Below are 24,681 nucleotides of genomic sequence, written 5' to 3'. Positions count from 1 at the left end.
GGCTAATAAGGACAGCACTCAAAAATTTCTGCTGAGAAGGCCAAATACAGTAAGCATACCAAGTGTACTTATAAAGCAGTGAAACATTGCAGCTGTGTACGGTAAACACTGTCATTAAGATCTGGTCAGCATTTCCAGTAATACTCAGTTTTTGTAGTTCACTAGACTGAGTAGTTCAGTAATTTCAAGTAATAATCAAACAGTATTTAGCCTTCAATTTAAAAGTCTAACGAGAGTTGGTAAGCAAACTGACATTCGATCTTGCTATGTAAGAAGTTAACAAGAATAAATGAAACTTTTCTCCCATCTGGTCTAACAGTATGTATTGCTATAGAGCTGTTGCAGAGAACTGTTATTTCTACCTAGAAAATAAATTCACTCCTAAATTACTACCCACCCAAGACTCTGAGTTATGAATTAAGGCACAGCGAAGGTTAATCACTTCAAACAAATGCCTAACATACTTTGCAAAAAACAAGTTTTACTGCAAAACAAATTAGGTCAACCTCTTAACCGTTCATAGGGACTTAAGTGAACATGCATTCACATTAAAGGCATATTAAAAATTGACAAAAACTAGAGACAGTTCAGAAGGGGAAAAAAATCTACATTTCCAACTGTCATTAGTTCTAGCAAGTTTTATATGAAGGAAAAGAAAATCAGTTAAAGAAATGAGGATACGTATTGCAGAGCTGTGAAGTTAAAAGTTTTCTTTAAAGATTTATTTCTGGAGCACATTGGTAATACTATGAGCAGTTCTAGTATGCTCTCAATTATACAGCAAGTGCATTATTTATAGGCAGCTTGTAAAACATCCTAGGCCTTTTATTCTTCAAAATGAGCAGGCAAGACCAGGGAACTGAACGAGGGACTAACACAGGTTAACAAAGGCTAACAAATCCACCAGGTATGCAGCAATATTCTTCCTGTGGACTCGATCAGTTCAAATCTGGTCACACTAAGAGGGGCCACTTGTTTTTTAGATCACAGATTTGCTGAGTTCAGTTAGGCACCTGAAAGACAAGAATCTAATTCATTAAAATAAAAATATAAATAATAATATTTTAAAGTAAAATCTTCAGGAAAAAAACCCAGACTGAATCAACAAAATGAACTGCTCTAAGGTCCTTTTTGACTCTACTGTTTCTTGCCAGTCCAAGGTTTGTTTTATTAACTAGTTATTCAGCTTTTTTTTTTTTTTTTTTTGCCATCACAGCCATGTTTGCAAGCCTACACCTACAAGCCTGCCTAACCACATTTGTATCAGCACATTCTGAGAAAATCTGGGCAGCAATCCCAAAGTGCCTCTGCAGAGGATAGAATACCCAGAGGACCTGCACGCAGCGCATTAATGACAGCCCGAGATGATGCAGTCTGTGACAACCCACCTCAGAGAGCTGCATCACAGGAAGACCAGCCACGCAAATAAAGCTAGTATACCCCATCAACTTCACAAAAAAACCTGCAAACCAAATGTGTTACCAGGATGAAATATATTTCATCCTCCACAGTTGCTCATTTAGTTTTTAGCCATTTCAGATAAAGACACAGCCAACGCTTGGAACCTGCAATGCCAGTAACTAGTTACCTGACTGGTAAGAAGTTAAAATATGACTTTCAGGACTTCTCTAGGTCAATACTGATAAGGTTTCTATTGTTGCTGCCTTAGCTATTTGAGTCACGTAAATAAAGAGCATCAGCTTTCAGGCCTGTGAAATAGGCAGCTTAGCTTCCTGCAGTACCAGACTCACACAACAGAAAGATCAAACAAATTGTGAAAATGCTTAGAAAATTCCCTTTTAAAACCCATTCAAACTCAAGACATGCAACTAAAATTTTTTGCCAGAAAAACTCCGTAAGTTGAAGTACCCACTTCTGAATGTTCCTTTCAAGCACTGAACTAATAAAAAAGCAGCAGGGCTCCTCTAAAATGAAAGGAAATGTTATAAAAGTAAAGGCAGGGAAAAATGGCAAAAAGTCTGAATCATATTGAAATCACTAAACATGAACATGCACTTAAAAAGCTAAATGATGGTGAACTGTCCACTCTATGACCACATGAAACATTACTCTCTGAATCCATTTTTAGCTCCAAATGTAAGTCACCACACAAATTACAAAGAATTCCACAGTACTGAAAGAGAGGCTATCTGCATGACTTCGAAGAGGAAACAAACTCAAGTTTAGCAAACAGCTTAGAGGATGTTTTTGCGAGTGCAACATGAAACACTAAGCAGGCTTATACAGTTTTCCACAACACACCCATTTGTTCACATTTTATTGCCATGATGTGCCTTTCTGCATCTGCACCACGGACTCCAGCTGCTGAACCAGAGTGAGAGACTAATCTCTTTCCATCATATCCAAAGGAAGGAATTCCCCACTACTGCTCGCAACCTATGTTGCTCAGTTCGTATGTCCATCAGAATTACGTTGCTGTAACACCAGTAGCTTCTTACTGGACTCGACATAAACAAGGTGAATCCTGTGTGGACAAGCAGCTGCTTTACATTGCTCTCTAAGATTTTTGACATAATGGTGGTCAAAGGCAACTATTTCCTAATGCTATTCAATTTAGGTGTTAATTAAATCCTATCACATCAATCCTATGACATTATGGCTCAAAAAAAGAGCAGCTGATTACCATAGTTAGTAAAACTAACAGAAACAAAAAGATACAGTTTCTCATGCGCAGGCAGCTTGTTATTTAAGATAACTGGCAAAAATAAGCCAAGGTTACAGATAAACCAAAGTTACAGGGTGCAATAGCTTAATGGCTCTTACTTTAAAAAAATATTTTTTCCAACATTTAAATCTATCTCCATTAACCTACAAAAGTGATCAAAGAGAATAATTAAAAATTATTCCCTTCCTTCCCTCCCAAGTCTGATCTCTAAGGGGTTTTCTGTGTGTGTAATGCACCCCAACACAAATATAATTAGAAGTACCCAAGTCCCAAGCCCACAAAACAAGTTAACATAAACTCTTGTACTAAAAATGGCAGAAGAAACAAGTACGGCAACATCTACAAACTTAAAAAGTATTATGAATGAGATCAAAAATGGCTAATATTTATGAGTCAAAGACGTTACAGAAAGTTCCTTTTTCATTGGTAAACGGAAGGCACTTTTTGCCTGTAATGTCTACCAATACTTACGTGCATTAAACAAAAAAAAATTACATTTTTTACTTTATACCCCCAATCACATTCTTTATGCAGCAGGCCCCTCCTCTACACCCCCAAAAAGGTAGCACAACCAAAAAAAGAATCCCTCTAAGAGCGGCCATCTGCCACAAGTACACTTAGCGCACAGAACTACTCTCGGATCACAGAAAAAACTGGAAATTCTCATCACAAACCTTATTTTAAAAGGCTACAGAAGGTCTCCAAAAAAAACCGACTGACAAAAATAGGAAAGAGAGAAAAAGCCCTGTTCTTCACTCTACGGAGAGGCTGCTTCTTACATAAGCATTACCATATGCTTTGGGGCCCGACTCCAGCAGGGAATGACCGGGCACCCCCCCTCCTCCCCCCGGCCCGAATCCCGGCCACGCCACCGCTGGGCTCCCCCGGGCAGGTGGGCAGCCCCCGGCCCCCGCCGGGCGCCTAGCGGGGTCTCCACGCCCGGCTCCCGCAGCCGGGAGGTACAGGCAGACCCCAGGGAGGGAGGGGGGCACCGCGACCTCCACGGCGAAGCCAGCACCTCGGTCGGGACTGCAACACCGAGCAGCTCAGCCCCGGGCTCCAGCCAGGCTCCGCCGCCGGGCCGGGCACCGAACGCCTGCACACGAACGCCTGCATGAGGCGTGCGAAGTCCACAACCCCCCCGATCCCCCCGCACGCACACTCGCCAACCGGCGACCGATTGCCCGCCGGCCGCCTGCTACGCCGAAGTCCCGCATTCATCCCCGGCGCTGCAGAAAGTCCCTCGCATCCCGCCCCGGGCCCCGCGCCGCTCCGCCGCCTCTGAACTCCAGTAACCCCGGCACGGCTCGCCGCAAGCCAGCGCGGCGGGGGGAGGGGGGCGCTGCGCACAGGGAAGGTCGGGGCAGCCCCGCCACACACGGACACAGACACGCGTGCGAGCGGCCGGGGGCGCGGAGGGGCGGCCCAGGCCATGCGCCCCCGCGGGAAGGGGGGCGGGGGGGGCGCCTCAGGCCCCTGCGACGCGCTGAGGGGCGGGGGAGGGGCACTCGCGTGTCTGAGGCGGCGGGTGGGGAATCACCTGGGCCCGCGGGGTCGCCGCCTCCTCCTCCGCCTCCTCCTCCTCTTTGCTCCCGCTCCCCCGGCGCGCGGGGGGGCTCCGCGCTTCACAGCGACGGCGACGGCTGGGTGCCCGGCGGCAGAGCGGCTCCTCGAGGCACCATGGCCGCGCCGCGCCGCCTCAGGGCGCCGGCTCCCCGCGGCCCCGCTGACGGGCGGCCATGGCCCCGCTGCCTGCGCGCGCGCGCCGCCCCGCTCCGCGCATGCGCCGGCCCCGCCCACCCGCGGCCCCGCCCCGCCCACCCGCGGTGGGGCCGCGCAGCGCACGAGGGGCAGCGCCCCCGCGTAGCGGCTCCTACGCTCCCGCGCTGCGCTCCGCCGCGGATGTGGGGGGGTCCCGGGCAGGCGTGCAGACGACGCGGTTTGAGGGGGAAGCACAGGGTCCGAGCGCAAAGCGCCTTCCCGGGAGCAGGAATTCGGCTGGGGAGGATGCGCGCCCGTTGCGCGCCGCGCATAGAGCGCCCTGCCGGCCCGCGGGGATCGGTGCGGAGCGCTGGCGCAGCTCGGCCGCAGCCGCTCCCCCTTCCTCCGCGCCACAGGCAGAGGTTTGGGTTTAAATTCCAATGGAGAGCAGGGAGTTCGCTCCGGTTTGGTCCTGGGGCCGCCCGGGACGGAGCGACTCGTCGGGCAGCTGCGAGTCTGACGGGTGAGTCACGGAAGCCGGTCAGCGACACCTGAGGTAGCGTCTGGGCAGATGTTTAAAAGGCAGCTCTGCTCTTTTAATCCTATTCTTTACTAGCCTTCTGGAACGGAAAATGCTATATTAATTTCAAATACTAACGCTGACTCTGTTTTCCAGTGGTGTACCGCAGAATCTACAGTCACCTTTGTTGGGAGATCAACCAGAAAAACACCCGATTTCTTGTTCTTCCACGCTGCCATTTTTCAGCCGGTGACCTGCGGCAGGGCAGCTCCCTCACAGCAGAGCACCCTCATGCCTCAGAGCCCTTGCATGGAAAGTCTCGCTAATATTTACTCATTCTGAAGAGGTTGCACGGCCAGGCCCTAGCATGCAAGTGCCAAGGAAAAAATTGTGACCCAAGAGAAGTAATGTTTTTTACTTTAATATTTGGGAAACCACGTTGTCTGGGACAGGAAAAAAAGTTTGCTGCAAAGAGGAATAAGGGAATACACTGAACTGGAAAATCCTGTAGTTCGCAAGGGCTGGGCTAGCCAACCTAATGATTGCTTTTTTCCTTCCATCTCTAATGAGAACTGGAGCATTCACAGATGCAGGTATTAACAATGTGTAGCCTCAACACAATGTCTTTAACTCTATGAAGCAGATAGTAAAATAAGGGGTTTGGGTGTCTGTCCACATTCTGCTTTGCAAAATTACCCTTGTCATGAGTACCCAAAGGTTTTCAAAACACAGAAGAAAAAGGTAGTTTGAACAAGTCTGTGTTAAATTTTATCAAAACCGTGGTAGGGCTCTGCACTGCTCTATACTCAGATGGTTGTATTTGGTGTTAACACTGAACCTGTCTTTTCCCAAACTCTGGTCAGCCCAGAACGCAGCAGAAAGGAGACCAAATGGCACAAGTGACGCAGGTCTCCCAGACAAAAGCCTTTGCTCAGGCACCATAAAGGAGCTCAGCTTATCAACAGAAATTTTCACAAGCTTCAGATTTTAATGCTATTTAAAAATAACAGGCATTTTAATTGTAAAGCTTTTAGTTTAAAACTGTCGATTTGTGCTAGGATTCCTGAACTCAGAAATTCTTCTCCTTAGAACAAATAAATACATGCATGTTTGGCCAAACTAAGGACATGCAAGTTGGGTGTCAGTCTCTTCTCCCAAGTTACAAGTGACAGGGCAAAAGGACACGGCCTCACGTTGCGCCAGGGTGCTTTAGGTTGTATATTAGAAAAAAATTCTTCACTAAGAGTTGTCAAGGAGTGGCACAGGCTGCCCAGGGAAGTGGTGGAGTCACCGCCCCTGGAGGTATTTAAAATACTTGTGGACATGACACTTAAGAGACATGGTTTAGTGGTGGACTTGGCAATGCTGGGTTAACGGTTGGACTCTATGATCTTAAAGGTCTTTTTCAACCTAAACAATTCTATGTGATTATTATTCATAAGCACTTTGTGCTCTGCTCAGGCTTGTTAAGGTTTATAGAGACCCCTCTGCACAGGGCTTCTCTGATCCACCAAGTTCCTCTCCTCAGCAGTTAGTTTCCTCCTTTGTCACTTAATAGGTCCCTGCATGACAAATGCTTGCAGCTCTTGTTTTATGCATCTTTTTATTAAACATGCTACTATCACTTAATTCTTTTGCTGCATATGGGGTAAACACACTGCTCCAAACCCTGGACTCCTGCAGGGAACATAGGAAAACAATGGCTTCACCAGTCTCCAGCCACCCCATCGTTCTGCCTGGCTCAGCTGACTCACTACTGCATCACTGTGTGATAATCCCTGCCAGTACCCCACTTCTTATCACAATGAGTATGAACCAGCTGTCATATAAGGCATAAGAATTTCAGCTTCATTTCTAGGGCCTGCTTGTCTTCTCATGCCGTACATGGAAAAAAAAAATCATGACTCACTTCTTTTCTGTTCTGTGTGGGCTTGGTTCAATGCTGACTGAGGTCAGGGGCAATGGTGCAGGACCTCTTAAGTCCTACTGCCTGTCTTCAGTGCTGCTTCTGAGAAAAAAAGACAGCAAGCAGCAAAGAGACACTACTATATATTCACAACTGTAGACAGGAAGAGGTATTTATAGGAGATGGAGTGGAAATTATTTTATTATTTTAGAATAATTGTATCACAGAAGTGTTGCAGCAAATCACAGACGTTCTCGCTTCAGTGTGCAAGCAAACGATAGCAACTGAACCCCACCTTTCTTTCATTTCATCATCTCTGAGCATTTAATTCTGAAAATGTGTTACTTCACAGAAGCCCAGGTTTTCTAATGCGCAGATGAGGTATGTGGCGTTACCACTGTCTTGTCAGGCATGTCTTTTTGAAAGCACCTCAACTTTCTGCTTCATTTCTCTGGAATTTTAAAAGCCCTTCCTGCATTTGACACTGGGTGGCTAAGAATGCTGAATTCAATGATTGTTTATCTCTCATTATTAACAGAGGCGTTTGGATTCCAAACTTTCAGTGATCAGCAATTGAGGACTGAAGGGGACCACTATAGTGACATCTCATTAAAACTTTCAAAAGACCTTCTCAGAGTTCACATAATGCAGAAGCTTGATTCGTCCATGCGGATGGACAAATGCCAGCATCCCAAACTGCTTGCAAAGAAAATCCCTCTTAAGAATTCTCAAGAGCAGCAAAATACACTGCATGCCTAAGGTGGTCAATAACACAAGCAGTTTTATTTGAAGCTTTTTACAAGCCATTGTTTCAAAAAAATATTCATACGTACATATATAAAAGCAATGTCTTAACAAATAGGTTATATTGCATAAAGTCAGACAAAAGTTAAATAATGCAAAAATTAGGATTGCCTGTGAAACCTGATTTGATGCCTCATGTGTATACCTTATAATGCTGATGGCAGCCAACCCCAAAGCTTTTATGTTCTCACAATTTTATCCTGTTCACTAAATGAAGGAACAAATAAACTTTAACTCCTGCAGAAACACATACCCGAACAGAGGAATTTGGAGCATTACTAGATCCCACAATAGCAACAGAGCCAGTGCATCTCTTTCTCTGGTTTACCTACTCTTACTGCATAGCCCCATCTCAGGAATTCCCCTGCTTTTCCCTGCCTGTGACCCTATTTTCTAAATTTCTCCCCATCACTTAGCTTCTCATCAACCCTCATTTTTCCTTTCATTCTTACTGCTTTTCAGAGCTCTTTCTAGCAAGTCAGATAGTCCCAGTTTCTCAATTTCATATTTATTTTCACTCTCTTCAGGAAACCACTTCTACAGTATCTCTGATAATTACCCATCTCATATGACTACATATATTTTTTTACCACTTTCATAACACTGGAGAGTATAGACTCTAAACAAACAGACAGCTGCTGCGACTGACAACTTACCTAAAGGAAAGCCATAGCAATCTCTGTGTTGAGAAGCTAGAGAGCTGGCTGGTGATGTAAGGAAAGTGATGAATCAGGTTTTGTTCAGCAAACAAAAGCATCACAGTTCTCTCCCGAGATCACTTGCCAGTGGGGCATAATCTAGAATACAAAGAATCGAAGTAAATAAAATAAAAATAATTGGGCTGAATAGTGGCAGAAGAATAACAGTTGCATTCAGAAAGTGGAAAATCATACGGTACACTGGTACAAGCCTCTACTATTTATAGCATCTCGCGGTGCCAACATTAATTAAATAATCCTGAAAAAATCCTGTAAAGAAACTATATAAATATTATTCTAACCTCCACTTTACTGATAAGGAAGCTTAGACAGAGACTTACTGTATCAGTGATAACCTGGAAATGTGTTTCATTTCAAACTTGAGACATTCCACGTCTCCAGCTGAGCTGCCAGCTACTAAAGCACACCACATTATTGAACGTTGGAAATTTAGCTCTCGGTGTTTCACCAGCATCACACAGTGACTTGGAATCAGAGCTTGCATTCAAATGCTACATTGCTAAGGCACAGCGGTGGCAGCGTCCAGTAAACCATGCTGCCCATTGGATTAGATTGAAGTGGTCATGAACAGCAGAAGGCTTGCACACACCTCTGCATTGGGCTGGAACCACTTGGATGGCACAGACTTGAAGAGTTTGACATTCTCAGGCATCACTGCTTTTACCGCCTGCTTAGAACAAATTATAAAACAGAGAAAAGGGACTGGGAAGAAGTTAATAAATAAGAAACTGTTGTAGGAAATGGTATAAAGAGTCAAGAGGGGAAACCAAAAAGTATAACAAAGATTAGGAATAAAATACACTAGTACCAAGCTGTATTTTAAGCATCCTTCTGTTCCTAGTGGAGAATATGGGCTCTGCTCTAGATTAATTCCTAACATGGGTTCAGTTTAAAAGTGGGGTTGAGAGGCTAGTGCATGTTCAAATGAGTTTTCTAAACGAAAAAGCAATTTGAAAAAAGTTGCAAAACCTTGAAATCTGGTATGTTTGCCCATTCATAGTCTGCATCCCATTAACATCTGAACTAACACTCCACCATTAAAGTCACTGAATATAACAAACATTTAGCATCTTTCAGCCTTGCAATGTCATTACCTTTTGCTTTTGAACTCCTCAGATCACATACAGATGTGATCTAATCTTTCTCTTTAATTCTCAAAGCAACCTTTTGAGCTTTCCACGGAGTTTTCAGCTTTAAATGATGATTTTAGAGGATTCTTACCTAGCATCCCCCAGAGCTGCTAGTGGGAATTTTGCTCTCTTATAATGCAGCTTGAACAGCAATTTAGGAGATGAGTTCCTAGGCTTCAGTAGTTACGCACAAGAACATATTCCTCAAAACGCTCAGAGAAATGCTTGCTGTGAACATGAGGTACTGGAAGAGAGCCAGCAGGCATCAATTTGCCACACAGTCACTTTTTTTATTTCACCCTGGGGTATCCCAGGATGTAGTGCACATCAAGGTGAAAGGGAACACGCATTTGCCTTGAAATTTCCCCACTGCTTTTCCTTCCTCCTTACGCTGCTAGTTTACCACAGGGTAAACCCAGAGAGCACCACCACAAAACAAACTCCTCAGTACAAAGAAAAGTCTATACCCTTTGTGCTCTGAATTGTAATCACATGGTCTTAGTCAAATTACTTGACCACTTTGCACTTATTGATGTTAGGATTGAGCACCACCATGCGTTTTCACAGCTAAGTAAAAGGATATATTTATCTGTGCCACATGAATCTTGTCAGGATCAGAGCACTTTTCAAGTGTCTAGCACAAGGATGTCCTAGTCATAGCTCAGGATACTAAAACTCCAGTATCGTAACAGAAATGAAATATGCATAAATAATTACACTTTTTCATATTATTCCTGAAACAGATAAAAACCCCAAACCCCTCCTGCCTCCTTTTCAAGAGAGCTTTTTAAAAGCCTGCCAGAAAATAAAAAGTATTTTTAAAAGATTACAAATAGAGAGGCAATCACACTATGTATCATTTTCATAGTCTGAATTTTTAGACAGGCCTGGAGGGTGCATGATTTTATGATAGGGTGTGACTTTAATTACTAGTTGCCTCTTTGGAAGCTTTCCAGCAGTACTATAATGTGCTGCCTCTGTGCAGAGGACAACTGTGTGTCATTAAAGCAAAAAAAGCAAACCCTTGGTGACTGGGATACATACATAGTGACAGGCTTTATGTGGATTTATGTGCAGTCAGAAGCTAAACTCAACATGAAGTCACTACAGTAGTCTGCCATTTGTACCATTCTTATGGAAACCAAAGTGCTTTTATGCCAAAACCTGAATACATATCCATGCAGGAAATATATTAAATTCAGAACCACTCAGGAAAGCAAGCAGGCTTCTAAGCAGCTTTAATTTATACTGTACTTCCTCAGTGAGATTTAGTTACAGTAGGAATGGCTCCTAAAAGTTACAGCAGCCATTCCATAGAAACTTCTACTTGGTGCATGGCTGCTTACTTCTCTTTTGTTCCCTTCCCTGTTTGCCACCAAATGAAAAAAAAAACAAAACCCAAAACTAAAACCAACAACAACAAAAAAACCCCCAAAAAACACCCACAAAAAAAAGTTATCTAACCTCTCTAGAGAGCAAGATCTAATACGGAGGAGGACTTAAACTTTCACTTCATCCCTCAAATTTAACACCATCTCCACTAATGCCAAGTGGGACTGCAGCCTGTATCCTCTCCACTTGATTTCACATATGTAAGAAACCAGACTTTACCAGACATACTTTTTCTCCCTTTCAGTATTTCTGCAAAGCAGAATACCAGAGCACAAAAGGCCATCTTTGTGCGAAGTAAGCTTTTTCTCCTGCACCTGTTGTCCATGCACAAGACCACTGCAGATGAAGCCCATTCCCAAGAATCCCAACATTAGCTGAGGACTGAACCTTGATGCAAGACACAAAACTCTTAATACATCTGAAAAGCCTCAGCTTCGACGCTAAGGCAGCTCTGGATCAGGATCCCTGGGTACAGAGCAATCCCGTTTCAGAGTCAGTAATGAAAAACAGACGCTGGTGACAACAGCTGCACATGGAAGTCGCCTCTACCGGCCCCCGTGGGCCCCAGCCCCACAGCGGCGATGAGGGGAGCGGGGCCCGGCGGGGCCATGACCGCCTGTATTTCCCCTCGCAAACCCGCAATTTCCTACGTGAGCCCGCCCCGGAGCTCTCCTCAGGCGGGCAGGCGAGGAACGCTGCTCTGCTCGTTAAAGAAGGTCTGGCCTCTCCCTCGCCTCACGGTCCGCCCAGTACGAGAACTGGAGGATCCCCCCGCCCTCCCACCACCGCCCGCTCAGCGGTGACCGGGAGCACCGGTGTCCGCACCGGCGGCTCCCGCGGCGGGCCACCCCCGCCCCGCTCGGGGATGACCGTCCCGGCACGCAGCCGCCGCCCGGCCGACAGCCTGAACGGGCCCCGCCGGCCATTGCCATGGCGGCGCTGCCCGCCTCGAGCGGGAAACCCGCGCACTTCCGGGCTGTTGCGAGGGCCGCGCGCTGCCTCCCACCCCCACCCCCCTGCTTCCGGTGGGCGCCAGTTCCGCTTCCGGTGCGGCGGATCCCGGGACGGTGCCGGTTCCGTTGCCAGGGTGAGGGGCCGCACCGCGCTGCCGAGAGGCGGGGGGCGGATCGGCGGCGCCACTGTGACCCGGTGGGCTGCGGGGGGCGCCGCCGTGCCGCCGATCGCCGGGCAGCCCGGTGGGTCTGCGCCCGGGCGCGGCGGAGGCCGGGCTTTACCGGGCCAGGGGGAGGCAGGGCCGATCGCGGCGGGGACTGAGGGCGGGCGCTTAATTCGGCCGGGTCGGTGCCGCCGTAACGTCTGCGGGGTGGGAGCGGCTCCACGGGGCCGGGACCGGCAGCAGCGTGCGGGCTATCCCCGCTCGCCCGGCCCCGTGCCGCTGGGGCAGCCCCGGCGGGAGGGTGGGCGAAAGCGGCCGGGGCTGCCGGGCCTTGGCGGCGGCGGCGGCGGAAGCGGAGCGGCTGCTGGTTTGAACCCCCGGCCCTCGCGTGATGCGGTGTGTAGGGAGCGCTGCGGGCCCGCCCCGTGGCACTGCACTTGCCGTGTTCTGGGGGTTCGTGTTTATGTTGTACGTTGCTTAGTGGAACTGCGAGCTGGTGGGGTGTCTGTCTGCCACATCTTCCGAGAAAAGCAGGGTAACCCAACAGTTTAACTGCAACAACAAAACTTGAACGCTTTCTCTGACCCAGTGACCTCCCAATCCGTAGACTCTTGGTGGTCCAAGGGGCTTGTAAAGGCCCTGAAGATGTAATTAGCCAAAGCAAACTTCATTTCAGCAAGCTTCGGTTTTGCACGGCATCCAGCCACAGTGATGGAAACTTTGAAAATCCCTGTGCCCCTAATCTGTTTTCCTGTAATCATTGATTCTGATGTCCACACTCAATCCCCTTAGTGTTTTGGCATTGAGTAAAAGTGTCTTATTTCTGCTTGGCATTTCTCATAACATTCATCTTGACTCTTAACTCAGTAAGGACAGACAGTTGGTCAAGCGCTCAGCTTTGGAGGGATGATCTTCTTGGTTTAGCACTGGACAGAGGCTTGAGAAGTTTTCTTCAAGTTCTTGCCCAATGCATTTTCTTGTAGAATGATTTGAGGTGTATGGTACAGGTGAGAAAACAGAAAAAAATCTCTTCTTTCTGGAAACTTAGTGTAAGGATTATGGATAGGGATAATTTACAATAATGACTCTATGTATCAACATTGTTTGACACTATGCAGCTTTAACCTCGGTGGAATTTCTTAGTGCTCCAAAGACCCTTCCTTTTTCATGAGTCTCTTTCACAGGATAAAACCAAGTCCCAATCTGATTGGGGGAGGCCGGGGGGGGGGCAATATAATTTTTCCTTGTTACCAGTTTTCCTCTTCAGTTTGTTTTCAGGGCTCTTAGAGAGAGGACTGTGGAAGTGTCGCTTGTAGGTCTGAGCAAGCAGGTTGTTATCTGGCTCTCTATTTCTCATCTGCTCTGAGCTTGATGGATATGCCTGAGCAATTACTTATTCGTTCCTAACAGGCTATACTGTATAAACGAGAAGTATTTTGTCTGAGAGCAGGTAACCTCTGAGAACACAATGCTAGAGAGGAAAAGGAACCAGATTTTTGGATTCTGAGATTTTTCAGAATTGCCAGACCTGTGTTTCTTCTTGTAATGCATTTCTTGAGGGTTGATAGCCTCAGTTTTTTCCGCAGGTCTGCTTTCTCTTTGTTTTGAATATCCATCTTTTGAAGACAGTCTCACCATTAGTGGTGCAGAGGCCTTCTCTGCATCTCCTGACAATCTGTAACAACCTTTCATACCTTTCTAGTTTCTAAGCTTTAACAGAAAAACACCTGTTCTTCTTCCTTCCACATCAAGCTAAAAATCTTGATTTTCTGCCATGTTTAATGTAGGACTAAACTGTTAAATACAATTTGTATAAGCAATGCTGTGTAAATTTATTAAAGATAGTATAATTATGGTTGTTTTGTCATCACTGCAATGAAAGTACAGTTCTTACAGTGTAATTGCATTGTGTAGGTGTATATTTAGGCTTTGTTTTCAAACTCATACTTTGATATTGCTACAGTGAGACATGACCTGGGGTGTGTATTACTGCAGGTGTTGCACAGTGAAAGTGAATAGAGAAATCCGATCCTAAAAATGAACTGTTGGGTTCAGAACTATTTTTACGGTTTTCTATATTTTAGGTATTTCGTATTTGCTCTTTTGTTACATATGTAAAGATATCCATGGCAGGTTTGGTTGCATAATTATTGCAGAGGACATTTCTGAGCTTTGAAATGACTTTTACGATACTGCAGTACTCTGCTTGGGTGCTGGTTGTGCAGTGAACAGGCTGTACCTGCACAGAACGCACAGCAGATGAGCATATGCTGGAGCAAATGGTGAATGTGACATTGCTAAATACACTGAAGTAGAACTCGGAGTCTCAATTTTAGTGCTGTTCTTTCTCCCTTATTTTCAACATTTTATTAACGCACTTATCATCTGCTTATGCAAAGCAAACAGCTCTTTGATATACAATATAATAAAAAATCAAAAAGACTTTAAATATACTGTATGGTTTGTCTTCTAAAAAGAGCAATTCTCCTATTTCTTCCTTACATATCATTGTATTTTCCTCCTGCAGCAGATTTTTCAGAGAACAATACTGAACATATGCTTCAAGGATGTCTCTCTCTCTCATAATAAAATGGGGTGGACAGGAGTATACGATAACCTCACTATCAGAAGAAGACACGGTGTTGGATCTGAAGCAGTCTCTTAAAGGCCTTACTGGAGTGTTACCAGAGCGTCAAAAACTACTTGGACTTAAAATGAAGGGTAATTATTCATATTTGCTATTTGTTGTGGATATGCTCGAGATGTTTAAGGACAAACATCCTCTAAACCTAGCCAGGATGTGTATACTAACAGGGAATCTAGCTTTGGAATGAACAGGAACATAGAAATTTTATGTCATTGGATATTGTCTATTATTGAGACATCTATCTGGTCATTTTTTAATGGATGTCATGGAACTGCAGCCAATGTATGTTAAAAAACATTAAATTCCTGCTAGCCAGATAATGTATCTGTACATGGGTGAGGGCGATAATACAGCTTGGGGTATTCTGATGTTTGACAGGTAGCTTATTTCAATTAAACATTAAATATATTGACATATTTCTAAAACCTCTCTACCCTAGTAAAACAAAAATAAAAATTATCTGCTTGCATTATAGGCAAACCTGCAGATGATGATGTTAAGCTTGGAGCTCTCAAGTTGAAACCAAATACTAAAATCATGATGATGGGCACTCGTGAAGAGAGTTTGGTAAATCTTTTACTTTTTTATTAGCTTAAACAGGAAAAAATGCTTGTGTCTCCAAATTTTTATTTTAAATTTTGAATATTCCAGTAATCATTTGAAAAATGGTAGTACAGTAGATTTCTGTTGGTGTTTATTTTTGTATGTAAAGTAAGCTTTTTTGCAGAACTCTGATAGCAGTGTATTCATTAAACTCCTGTATTGTTCTGGACTTGAAGTCCAAATCTATTAGCAGGATATTCACTGGCTTCTCAAATCTGAACTATCATCAGTATGCTTTAAAATTCTTTGCGCTAGTAAAGCGAAATCATTTTGGTTAAATAGTATTTTTGTCCTGTACTGTGCAGTAACAGAAACTTGTTACCCATTGTTATTTTCCTTCAGTGATCCTAGTTATCTTTTATTATCATTCCTCTAGGAAGATGTCCTTGGGCCACCGCCTGACAATGATGATGTTGTCAATGACTTTGATATTGAAGAGGAAGTTGTGGAAGTAGAAAATAGGTTAGGAGTTTTAACTGTTAAAAACCACTCCTGTTATGGAATGTACAGTATACCTTTTAATTAATTGTAACTTTTTGCACTGTTACATTAGGGAGGAAAATCTACTAAAAATTTCCCGCAGAGTTAAAGAATACAAAGTGGAAATTCTGAATCCTCCTAGAGAAGGAAAAAAGCTGCTGGTGCTAGATGTTGATTATACACTATTTGGTGAGATTTTATGCAACTTGTGTTTTTCATTTCTTTAAGACATCAGTTTATTTGCCAGTTCACGTTTCTTGACTTTTGCGTTACAAATCTATTTCAGTATGTCTTGTACTTTGGTATGTCTTGTACTGTATAACTTCTGCTTTGTAATATTTTAGGGTCTTCTGTTCATATTTTTAAAAGCACTGGCCTTTTTCAGTGTTGCATATTGTAGATTTTAGTGCAGCAACTATTTACTTTCTGCAAAAAGACATAAAAAAGTAGCAATTTCATATTCTACCCAGATAATTTTTCTCTTGACCAACTTGTATCTTGGGCATCACAGACAGTAGCAGGGCAAGATATTGTAAAATAACGATCTCAGTCTGTACTGACTGACTACACTTTTGGGGGCCGTGGGAGAATAGCTTTAAATTTTATTTCCAGATCATTACTAAACATGCACAAAAACATGTTTTACTTGAAAATTCTGTCAGACAGGTTTTTTTGGAAGTCAGAATTTTCCTTCTGACTTAGTATTCTGGGATGTAGGTGTGTCAAGGCAGCTTGACTATAAGCAATAAATAATGGCTTGCCTTATCCTATTTCCTTAGCTTTTTTTTTTTTATGAGATTTGTTTACAATCTGAGATTTAAATTCAACCTATTACCAAGTTTAAAAATTTTAGAGGTCTTCTGTGAGCAGAATTTGACAGCAGTTTTCTAATTGGAACTGGCAACATTTGCATGTCCGAAACGAGCTGGATATATGTTCACAAAATTAACTGTACTAGGTTTGAAGGAATCTTTTCCATATCTGGACTGTTACAGATTTGTGATATGCACAGATGAACTATTTGGCCTGACTCTTCAAAGATACTCAGGCCCACAGATCTCTGATTTAATTATTAGCTAAGCCCTCAAATACCTGTAAGGATCAACAAATAAATACCCCCTCTGCTGCGTTTTTTCACCTTCAAAATGGGAATGGTAGTTTGCTATGAATTCATTCATGATTTTGAAGTGCCCTCGTGAAACTCTTCAGGTCTCTGGATAGATAGGACAGTCTAACTAAACTTCAATATCTTCAACTTTAATAATGAATTGCTTATCTCTTATATTCTTTTTAGACCACAGATCTTGTGCTGAAACTGGAGTAGAACTGATGAGGCCATACCTTCATGAATTCCTGACATCTGCATATGAGGATTATGATATTGTAATTTGGTGTAAGTTTTATATTCAATACCTAAGACTTTACTGTAAATTGTCATTCAGAGCAGAGACTCCAGGTGGGAGATTTTGATATTGCTTTTCAGTGTGAATCACAAGATCTAAAACAATACACGAATGCTTAGCTGTAATACCTTCAACAAGAATGTTCACACAGCTATCAGAGCTATTTTAGAAGAATAGTAATTCTTATGTGAAAAAACACCACATATTGCTTACATGAATGGATCTAGTCACAGTAGAAAGCTCAACATCACTTTACTGAGTGTTACTTTGTGTAAACAAGTGCTTGAAGTAACAGAATTGTATAATCAACATTCAGACACTGATGGCTATCTTTACAAATAATCCCAATCCAGACAATAAGTAGTGAACTGCCACATGAACCAAACTCTCCTGTCTACAGGGATGGTTGGTCATTTGCCGTTTCACTTCCTGTCCAGCAGCTGGAGAACAGACTTCAGCCAGTGCAGGGTGTAAACCATATTAAAATCATAGTACAAAATTTAGGTTTTGTAGCCTGGAACAATGCTTCCACATATTCTTAGATCAGTGGGCAATGCTGACACTTTGTCCTTTCCAGGCCTTATGTATTCTTGTCATTGCTTCCAGGAGAAAATCCTGCACAGGCAACACTGTTCCTCAAACCAGGTGTAGCCCACTTACGGTCCTGCAGACTGTAGTTCGGTAACAACTGATCTAGAAAATGGTTTAAACACATCCAGTACTTTGTCTAGTTTTTCATTTGAAAAGTAAGCCTTTCCAAATAAAAATAAACTTCCATGAAGGATCACTGTCTTCAAGGCAGTGAACTAGAAAAGCTGTAAGAAGGATGGATCTTTCTGAAATACATTTTTTGTAAAAATTTGGTATGTTAAGTGAACAGTTCCTTGGCTTGTTTCTCTTTTGCCTGTCAATGACTTATTTTGATAAAGTATTCTTTCTGTTTTCTCCTCTTTATTTCAGCTGCTACTAATATGAAGTGGATTGAAGCTAAAATGAAAGTAAGTTTTTCTGAAAACGTGTAATTTGTTTCTAGTCTGGCTAGCTATTCAGTACTTGGATTCATGCTTAGTGTTATAGAGCAGGCTAACAACTGGGGAAGTTGTACAAGTCAAAACCTGAGGTTTTAAAATCTTCATAGTAATTTTAAATTATCTTTGTCCCAAAACTGGATTAAATCTAATTTTAGAATTCCATACAAACTATCAGCAGTAAGTGCTAAATTTAGTTACTAAACACAAGTCAGTACCTGCTGAAACTTAGATTAGTCATGCAGCCTTCGCAGCTGCATTCGTCTTACCTCTAATTATAGAGTTCTAGTCTTTCAGTGTAATATCATTTTTTTTAAAGAAGAGGACAGATGTTGCATGCTGGAGTAGGTTATCAAGAGGAAACTCTTTTCATATTTATCTTGTACCTCTTGCAGCTGTGTGGTTCTGTTGCTTCCTCTGCATTATTAAACATCCGTAAGAGCTCGTCTTTCAATCCTAGTTTCTTCTGCATGTGAATCAGGCAACTAGCCAGTTTTGCACAGCTGACCTAGTGGTAAACATATTTGCAGTCAGGCTTAGCTGTAAATCTAATGAGCTTACTAAGAATTACTGTATGTTTTCTTGGTGGATTGGGATTTTTCATGCTTATAAATCATACTTGTTTCCATTTCAGGGAAAACTTTTCCAAATTTAAGCTTTTGTGTCTCCACTTTTTGTGATAGACTAACCATTTCAGGTTTTAACAGAGCAAAGCACATTTGCCAGTGTTCTCTTCCTCAAAATAATGAATTGCTACAATTTTTCTAGCCAAAAAATGCCTCAGAGTGATCTCAGAAATGAGAACCTTTAACCAGAACTAAGAAGTTGAGTTAGTGCAAGTAAAATCAGTGTTGAGCCTTACAAACATGGTACTTGTGGCATTGTTACGTCTCTGTTTATGTTGTGTCCGTCAGTGTAGTGCTAAGACTCAATCTTGTGGAAAACCATTGTTCAAAACTGGGCTGCTCCCCCTGTGCTAGTCGCCTTTCTAAATTTCTAGGTCACTTTTCCAGCCCTTTCACATGTTACTGAGTCACAACCTTTCTATGCCTACTCCTGGATCTTGATCAGCTGAGATTCCTACCACTAGATGCCAACTGCTGTTTCTCCTTGAACTGATAGCACCAGGGGTGCTTACCTCTAAAGGTCGCACTTTTTGTCAGGGAACAAAATGTTCTTGGCATTTAAGCTTTTGTTTTAAACTACAAAGGAGGAACAGCATTAAAGAGAAGGGAATATCAGATAACAGAGTTTGATCTCTCATTTACCATCTATTTATGCCTGGAATTAAAATGGTCTAGAACAGCTAGTTTTTTTAGTTCACACTTTTCATTTGCAAGATTCACTTTTTCAAGTAAAAGCAAATCAGTTAAGTGTGGCTGGCTATTTCCAAGAGAGCTGTTGCAGCGGATATTTTCTGCTTTGCTTATTACTGCTGTTGAATGCACCAGAAACTGTCAGCAGTATCTATGTTTTAACATGTCAGCAGATTTTACTATCACTTCTCAGCTTTAGAAAGGATTTGAAATGGAAATTATGCTCTCTCATCTAGTCAAAGTTTTTTATTTCTAAAAAGGATGTTTTCCTTAGAGTCTTTATTTCAGGAGTTACCAGATCTTTAAAGTGAAAACTGACGGATCTCTGACTAACATTGGCTGTCTTGGACATGGGTAGGAGGAAACGAGAACAATGAACTGTTACTGCCTTTGGGCTGTGACTTGTTGCAACGTACTAGAAGAAACAAATAGCAGACAGTACACAGTTGCTATCCTTGCTATAAATATTGAGTAAAATTGCAGCATGTAAAACTTGTGAAAGATTATGCATGGAGGTATGGGCAAGACCTATGTATTTTGCCTTTTCCGCAAAGTTGCTTTGATTTTATGCTGACATCAGTTGTTAAGTTTCTGATAGTAAACACTGCAAAAATTAATTCCTATCAGCTGTTTTGTTCTTGGTAGAATGGTGTCCTTTTTTGATTCTCGTTACGTAAAAAAAATTTTAACAACACCCCCCCCCCGATACCTATTTTTAGTGTGTCTCTGGTAATCCTCAGCAGCTCACCCTTTGACAAACAATGTATTATAATTGTGGTTCAATAAAACCAGCAGTAAAACTGTCATAATTAGAAGCTTTAGTAATAAATCTTTGTGCTGCAGGAGCTTGGAGTGAGTACCAATGCAAACTACAAGATAACTTTCATGCTGGACAGTGCTGCCATGATAACAGTGCACACTCCTAGAAGAGGACTAATAGATGTAAGTACCTGTTTTTTCTTGATCTTTTTCTACATGCAACTGACATGTTATCATACCCCTTTGAAATATTCAACAATAAAGTTGTGCTGACGTTTTCATGCAAGAAAATTGTAAGGTCTTGGAAGCATAGATTTGTGGGTTTTGTTACTGAAATTCTCTATTAATGTTTTACTTTGAGTAGTACATTTGGATGACGCTGCTTTCTAATCAAATAATAGATAACTGTTGCAAGAAAATCTAGTGCCAACAGAAAGGTTTTCTTGGGGGGGGATGGAGTGTATTTAGTGTGTTCTACTGTTTCACATCTCTTCCCTTGCTAAAGCCCAACTACCTGCTAATTTTTTAGCAACAGAATACAAGTATCCATTCAAGTTTGGACTCAAGTTCCTATAGACTTGTATTTTCATCTCCTGCATATGATCTGATTTACCTCAGGTGCCTTGTATGTGTTATCTTTGCAGGTGAAGCCTCTTGGTGTTATCTGGGGAAAATTTTCAGAATATTACAGCAAAAAAAATACTATTATGTTTGATGATATTGGCCGAAACTTCCTAATGAATCCACAAAATGGACTCAAGGTAATTTAAACTGGAATTTGTTTATTACTACATTTTTCTTATACCTCAAGTAGTACTTTCTCATACTACTCTGCTGTATCATAAAGAAAGGTTATTCCTAACTAGCAAAGATGCATATTTTATGGTATTTTTTTATTTAATTTGCCTTTTGTCTAGACTGTTATCTCCCCAATAGTAGTATTAAATAAGCTTTGTTTCACTATTAAGTGAGCTTTTAAGAGATTACCAAAATCAATGAAATTATGTTGTCTGCTTAAATTATACCTGTGCGCCATAATCAAGCTGGGCATTGCTGACAGGCACCACTGAAATATGTGATGTTCAATCTCAAGAGCAGTTCTATTCTGAAAATAAATCAAACCACAAGTGTTTGTACTTCATGGTAGTATGCCAATATAATAGCAAGCATTCTGTTCTGGGAAATAATACCTCAAGCCATTTTGATTGCAGAAGAGCAAATAATTCATTTTATAAAATTGTCAACCAGTCCTGGTTCTGAACAAGAACGCAACTTAGATTTCTACTTATATATGATGGTACAGTGGTATGGTACTAAAAGAACGCTCATTCATTTCTTAAAAAAGAAAATGTTTTCATACGCAGAAATCCAATATGATATTTCTTTGAAAGTATCCATGGTGTGAAGAGGATAGCAATTGATGAGATCTAGCAAGATATTAATTGGAACTGTACAGTGTTAGGGGAATCAAGACTAGCAAAGATCTTGCTGGGAGAAGATTAACCAGGGAGCTGCCCCTAACTCAGATTTGAAAGATGTTTGTCAAAATGTTAACAACAGTAGACAAGAACATTGAATCACTAAAAAAATGCACAGGTATAATGTATTCCAAGCTTAAAGCAGTTGTCAGATAAGCTTTTTTTTCTGACATCTCTTTTAATAGAAGCTATGATTGTAGTCAAATGCTTTTTGTTGAAAGAAAAAAAAAAGATTTTCTGGTTCCAGTGACCCCAGACGACTCAAGGCAAAGCTGAAAACCCCTCTCCAGCAAAAATGTCTATGAAATCATATCAGGAAATGTGGCAGTCTATTCCAGATAATTTTATCATTCTGTCTGACTGGGAGGGGAAGTCTTGAAGCAGTGCAAGATAAAACAAATTTCTTCCTGCTGGACAGGCAAGGCAAAAACCCTACAGTCCAGTTTGTATGAATAATAAGACAAATTGGATGTGGCCACTAATGGAAAAGGGTTTTCTTCCTCTTACCTAAGAGAAGTTGTAACTTGGCATAGTACTGAAAATATATTTTAATTAGGTGGTAAATGGTAGAAAATTGAAAGCATTTTTCTAACTTTGAGCAAATGGTTATACCCAGTTTATTTATTTTGTGTAGATAAGGCCTTTTATGAAAGCACATTTAAATCGGGATAAAGACAAGGAACTTCTAAAGCTCACTCAGTACCTCAAAGAAATAGCAAAATTAGATGACTTTTTGGAGCTGAACCACAAACATTGGGAAAGGTAAGAAAAAAAGCCAAAATTCTTTCTTCCTTCTGTCCCTGACCCCACTGTGTTTTGCTTGAGGTTGTTTGTACAAAGTCCGGAAACAACTGAGCTGATGAACTTTGACATCACTTACAGTTTTGAAGGTCCTTTATTTTGAGCAGAATTCTAATGTGGCTATACTGTTTGGGCTGGCTCCCTACAATGGTAAGATTTTGGCACCAAGGACTGTTTTTCCATACTTCTCCAGTGTTCAGGAATGCTGGTCGTTTTCAATGAGGCAGTTATGCTTCCCAAAGGGAAAAGCATTTTTTAAGGAACCTGGTCCCTGGAAATCTGTCTTTCCACCCCTACAAAGTTAGGCTGTCAGGTCAGATCTCAGGTCCTTTGTTACAAGGCAACTTTTCTGGTGGTTACTTCAGAGGTTCGGCGTGTTACAGTGTGATTCTCGGGTGCTGTGCAAGTTGTGTGGCATTACAGTATTCGTCAGCTCTGAAACAGAAGTCACTGTGTTATGAACAAGAGTTTTCCAGATGCTTAGGGTACCAGTCAGCATCCTGATTCTTGCTAGATAATGATTAGCTGAAGCTGATTTATTTGTCCCTGCCTCTTATTTTGTCAAAAACTTTTTTCTTTCAGGTATCTTTCAAAGAAGCAAGGACAATAACGCTAATAAAATTGTGTGGCACTGAATTGAAGGGAACATAACTAAGATCATTGGACTTTTCCTTGCTTTTACGCTAGACTATAATAGTGCTGGACACTGGATCCAATGCCAGAATGACTGCTATACTTGGTCTTCCAGTTGGTTGGTTGTGGGTATTTTTATTTAAAAGATCACAGCAATAAGCTCAAAGTGGGAGAAACAAGTCAGTTACTTTTTCTTGCATTCTGTTCTGGTGTTACTACTTATAATACTTTCCTCTCCTTTGCTGCCGAAGTACAACCATAACCATTAAAGACCAAAACCATTCTGAAACTAGAAAAAAAAATTTAGACCAAAAAAGCTGAGTAAGGAGCCAACCTTGGCAGTGTATGAATTGTATAAGCCCTCTATTCCCTCCATCTTTAGAGACAGTCTCCCTCTCCCGTTCCAGTATTTAAGTCTATAAATTACAAGTTGTCTAAGTTTGGTATGTATTAGTATGTCAGTGTTTCTCTGTGCAAGACAGTGAGATGGGAAAGTACCACCTCTGTGGCCAATTTACCCCAGTGTGTGAATTGTACTATAAAGCAGTGTTTACTGGAAAACAAAAGGTTGAAGTTTGAGGGAGAGAAACCCACTCTTATTTGGTAAGTGAAAAGCAGTCTGCCTGAAAAATTATCATACGTCAGATAAAGGGTTTAAACCTCAGATGGGAAAGTCACATTCCTAACAAAGCATGAACAAAACCCTTGTTCTCTTCTAGCTAAATCTTGTCGAAGTGCAAACACTGTGTTTAAATACAATATTCAGCCATACTGTTCTTAAAACATCATTTACTTGCGCTGCTTATGCCTGCACTATAGAAGTGTGATGTGACTGCTGTTTGGCATTACCAACAGTTGTGCATTATGCAGTTCATGTATTTGAAAGAAGACTGACCCTTTCAAATAAAAATGGTATATATTGTTCTTAAGGAACTATAGCAGTTGTGTAAATAATAAATACCTTTTTCATAATTTGTGTTGTATGTTGTCTTGAGTATCTAGTTTGCATAATAGAAAAGCCATTGATGGTCTTAATTTTGGGGGGTTTGGGGTGTTTCTTTGGATTCCAGGGACACTGATTTTCCATCACTAGTTAAGTAAGAGACTGGTATGCGCTGCTACAGATTAGGGCAGTGGTGTCGAATAGTGAAACGCCTAGCTGCCCGGGAAAGGAACCTTGACAGCAAATGTCAGAATGTCAGGACAGCAGATGCAAATGAGCTGTTAAGATGAGCACGCTAGGCTCCGGCTCAGTGACCTGTCACAAAATATACAGTTTCTTACCCGCTGCTCTTTGTGGCTTAGTGCCAACCCAAGCTGTGATTTAAACTAGTAAACCAGAAACCTGATGCATAAAAATCTTTGTTTTAGATAAGTATGGAGGGTGAATTTCTGAAGTTGTGTCTCTTAGAACTAATTCCTGAACTAGAAGGCTGACTCACTCATGTACGTACGGCGCAGATGTAGTCCCTGAGGTCAGAACCGTGATCTGTTGCCTAGAAAGGCTGCAGCAGCATAGATATTGGGATATAGGACTGGTACGCTGTGTACTAGGATA

The 24,681-nt window shown here is 42.1% G+C and overlaps 3 protein-coding genes across 11 annotated transcripts in view; 2 read left to right on the top strand and 1 right to left on the bottom strand.

Moving 5' to 3' along the window:
- RNF145 (ring finger protein 145) overlaps nt 1–11,647 on the bottom strand; it is a 52,374-nt gene extending 40,727 nt beyond the window's left edge. Inside the window, exons 1-2 of one of the 3 annotated variants that reach the window (XM_056348377.1) lie at nt 8,926–11,647; nt 8,274–8,414 (exon numbers count right to left, since the gene is read on the bottom strand). Coding sequence is in view for 1 of the 3 variants with exons in the window: in XM_056348375.1 (XP_056204350.1) it covers nt 3,847–3,903 (57 nt within the window). In the remaining 2 variants the exon portion in view is untranslated. Of the gene's footprint in view, nt 1–3,846; nt 4,002–4,226; nt 4,426–8,273; nt 8,415–8,925 lie in introns of those variants that run through there. The other 2 variants (XM_056348376.1, XM_056348375.1) reach the window with 2 other exon arrangements.
- On the top strand, nt 4,367–8,267 carry LOC130153500 (translation initiation factor IF-2-like). 4 transcript variants are annotated; one of them, XR_008823411.1, is made up of 3 exons: nt 4,499–4,910; nt 5,064–5,500; nt 7,352–8,267. XR_008823411.1 is itself a non-coding variant. In XM_056348383.1 (2 exons), the coding sequence occupies exons 1-2, from the start codon at nt 4,367–4,369 to the stop codon at nt 7,570–7,572; spliced, it is 765 nt and encodes a 254-aa protein (XP_056204358.1). In that variant the 3' UTR covers nt 7,573–8,267. The 4 variants fall into 4 exon arrangements, 1 of the variants encoding a protein (XP_056204358.1); XM_056348383.1 differs by lacking the exon at nt 5,064–5,500 and having other exon boundaries at nt 4,367–4,910; XR_008823409.1 differs by lacking the exon at nt 7,352–8,267 and having other exon boundaries at nt 4,490–4,910; nt 5,064–6,915.
- A 207-nt stretch (nt 11,648–11,854) lies between the features above and the next one.
- Nucleotides 11,855–24,095, top strand: UBLCP1 (ubiquitin like domain containing CTD phosphatase 1). Of its 4 annotated transcripts, none has more exons than XM_056348378.1 (11): nt 11,855–11,945; nt 14,503–14,696; nt 15,098–15,189; nt 15,602–15,687; nt 15,779–15,894; nt 17,000–17,098; nt 18,069–18,106; nt 20,296–20,394; nt 20,856–20,972; nt 22,324–22,451; nt 23,073–24,095. In XM_056348378.1, the coding sequence occupies exons 2-11, from the start codon at nt 14,543–14,545 to the stop codon at nt 23,098–23,100; spliced, it is 957 nt and encodes a 318-aa protein (XP_056204353.1). In that variant the 5' UTR covers nt 11,855–11,945; nt 14,503–14,542; the 3' UTR covers nt 23,101–24,095. The 4 variants fall into 4 exon arrangements, with proteins under 4 accessions (XP_056204353.1, XP_056204354.1, XP_056204356.1 ...); XM_056348379.1 differs by having other exon boundaries at nt 11,881–11,945; nt 14,506–14,696; XM_056348381.1 differs by having other exon boundaries at nt 11,927–12,054.
- Nucleotides 24,096–24,681: the final 586 nt, after the last annotated feature.

This window comes from Falco biarmicus, chromosome 8 (genome assembly GCF_023638135.1).
Source record: "Falco biarmicus isolate bFalBia1 chromosome 8, bFalBia1.pri, whole genome shotgun sequence".
Lineage (NCBI taxonomy): Eukaryota > Metazoa > Chordata > Aves > Falconiformes > Falconidae > Falco > Falco biarmicus.
Note: the sequence above shows the minus strand (reverse complement) of the source record. Positions and strands in the feature narration are given on the sequence as shown.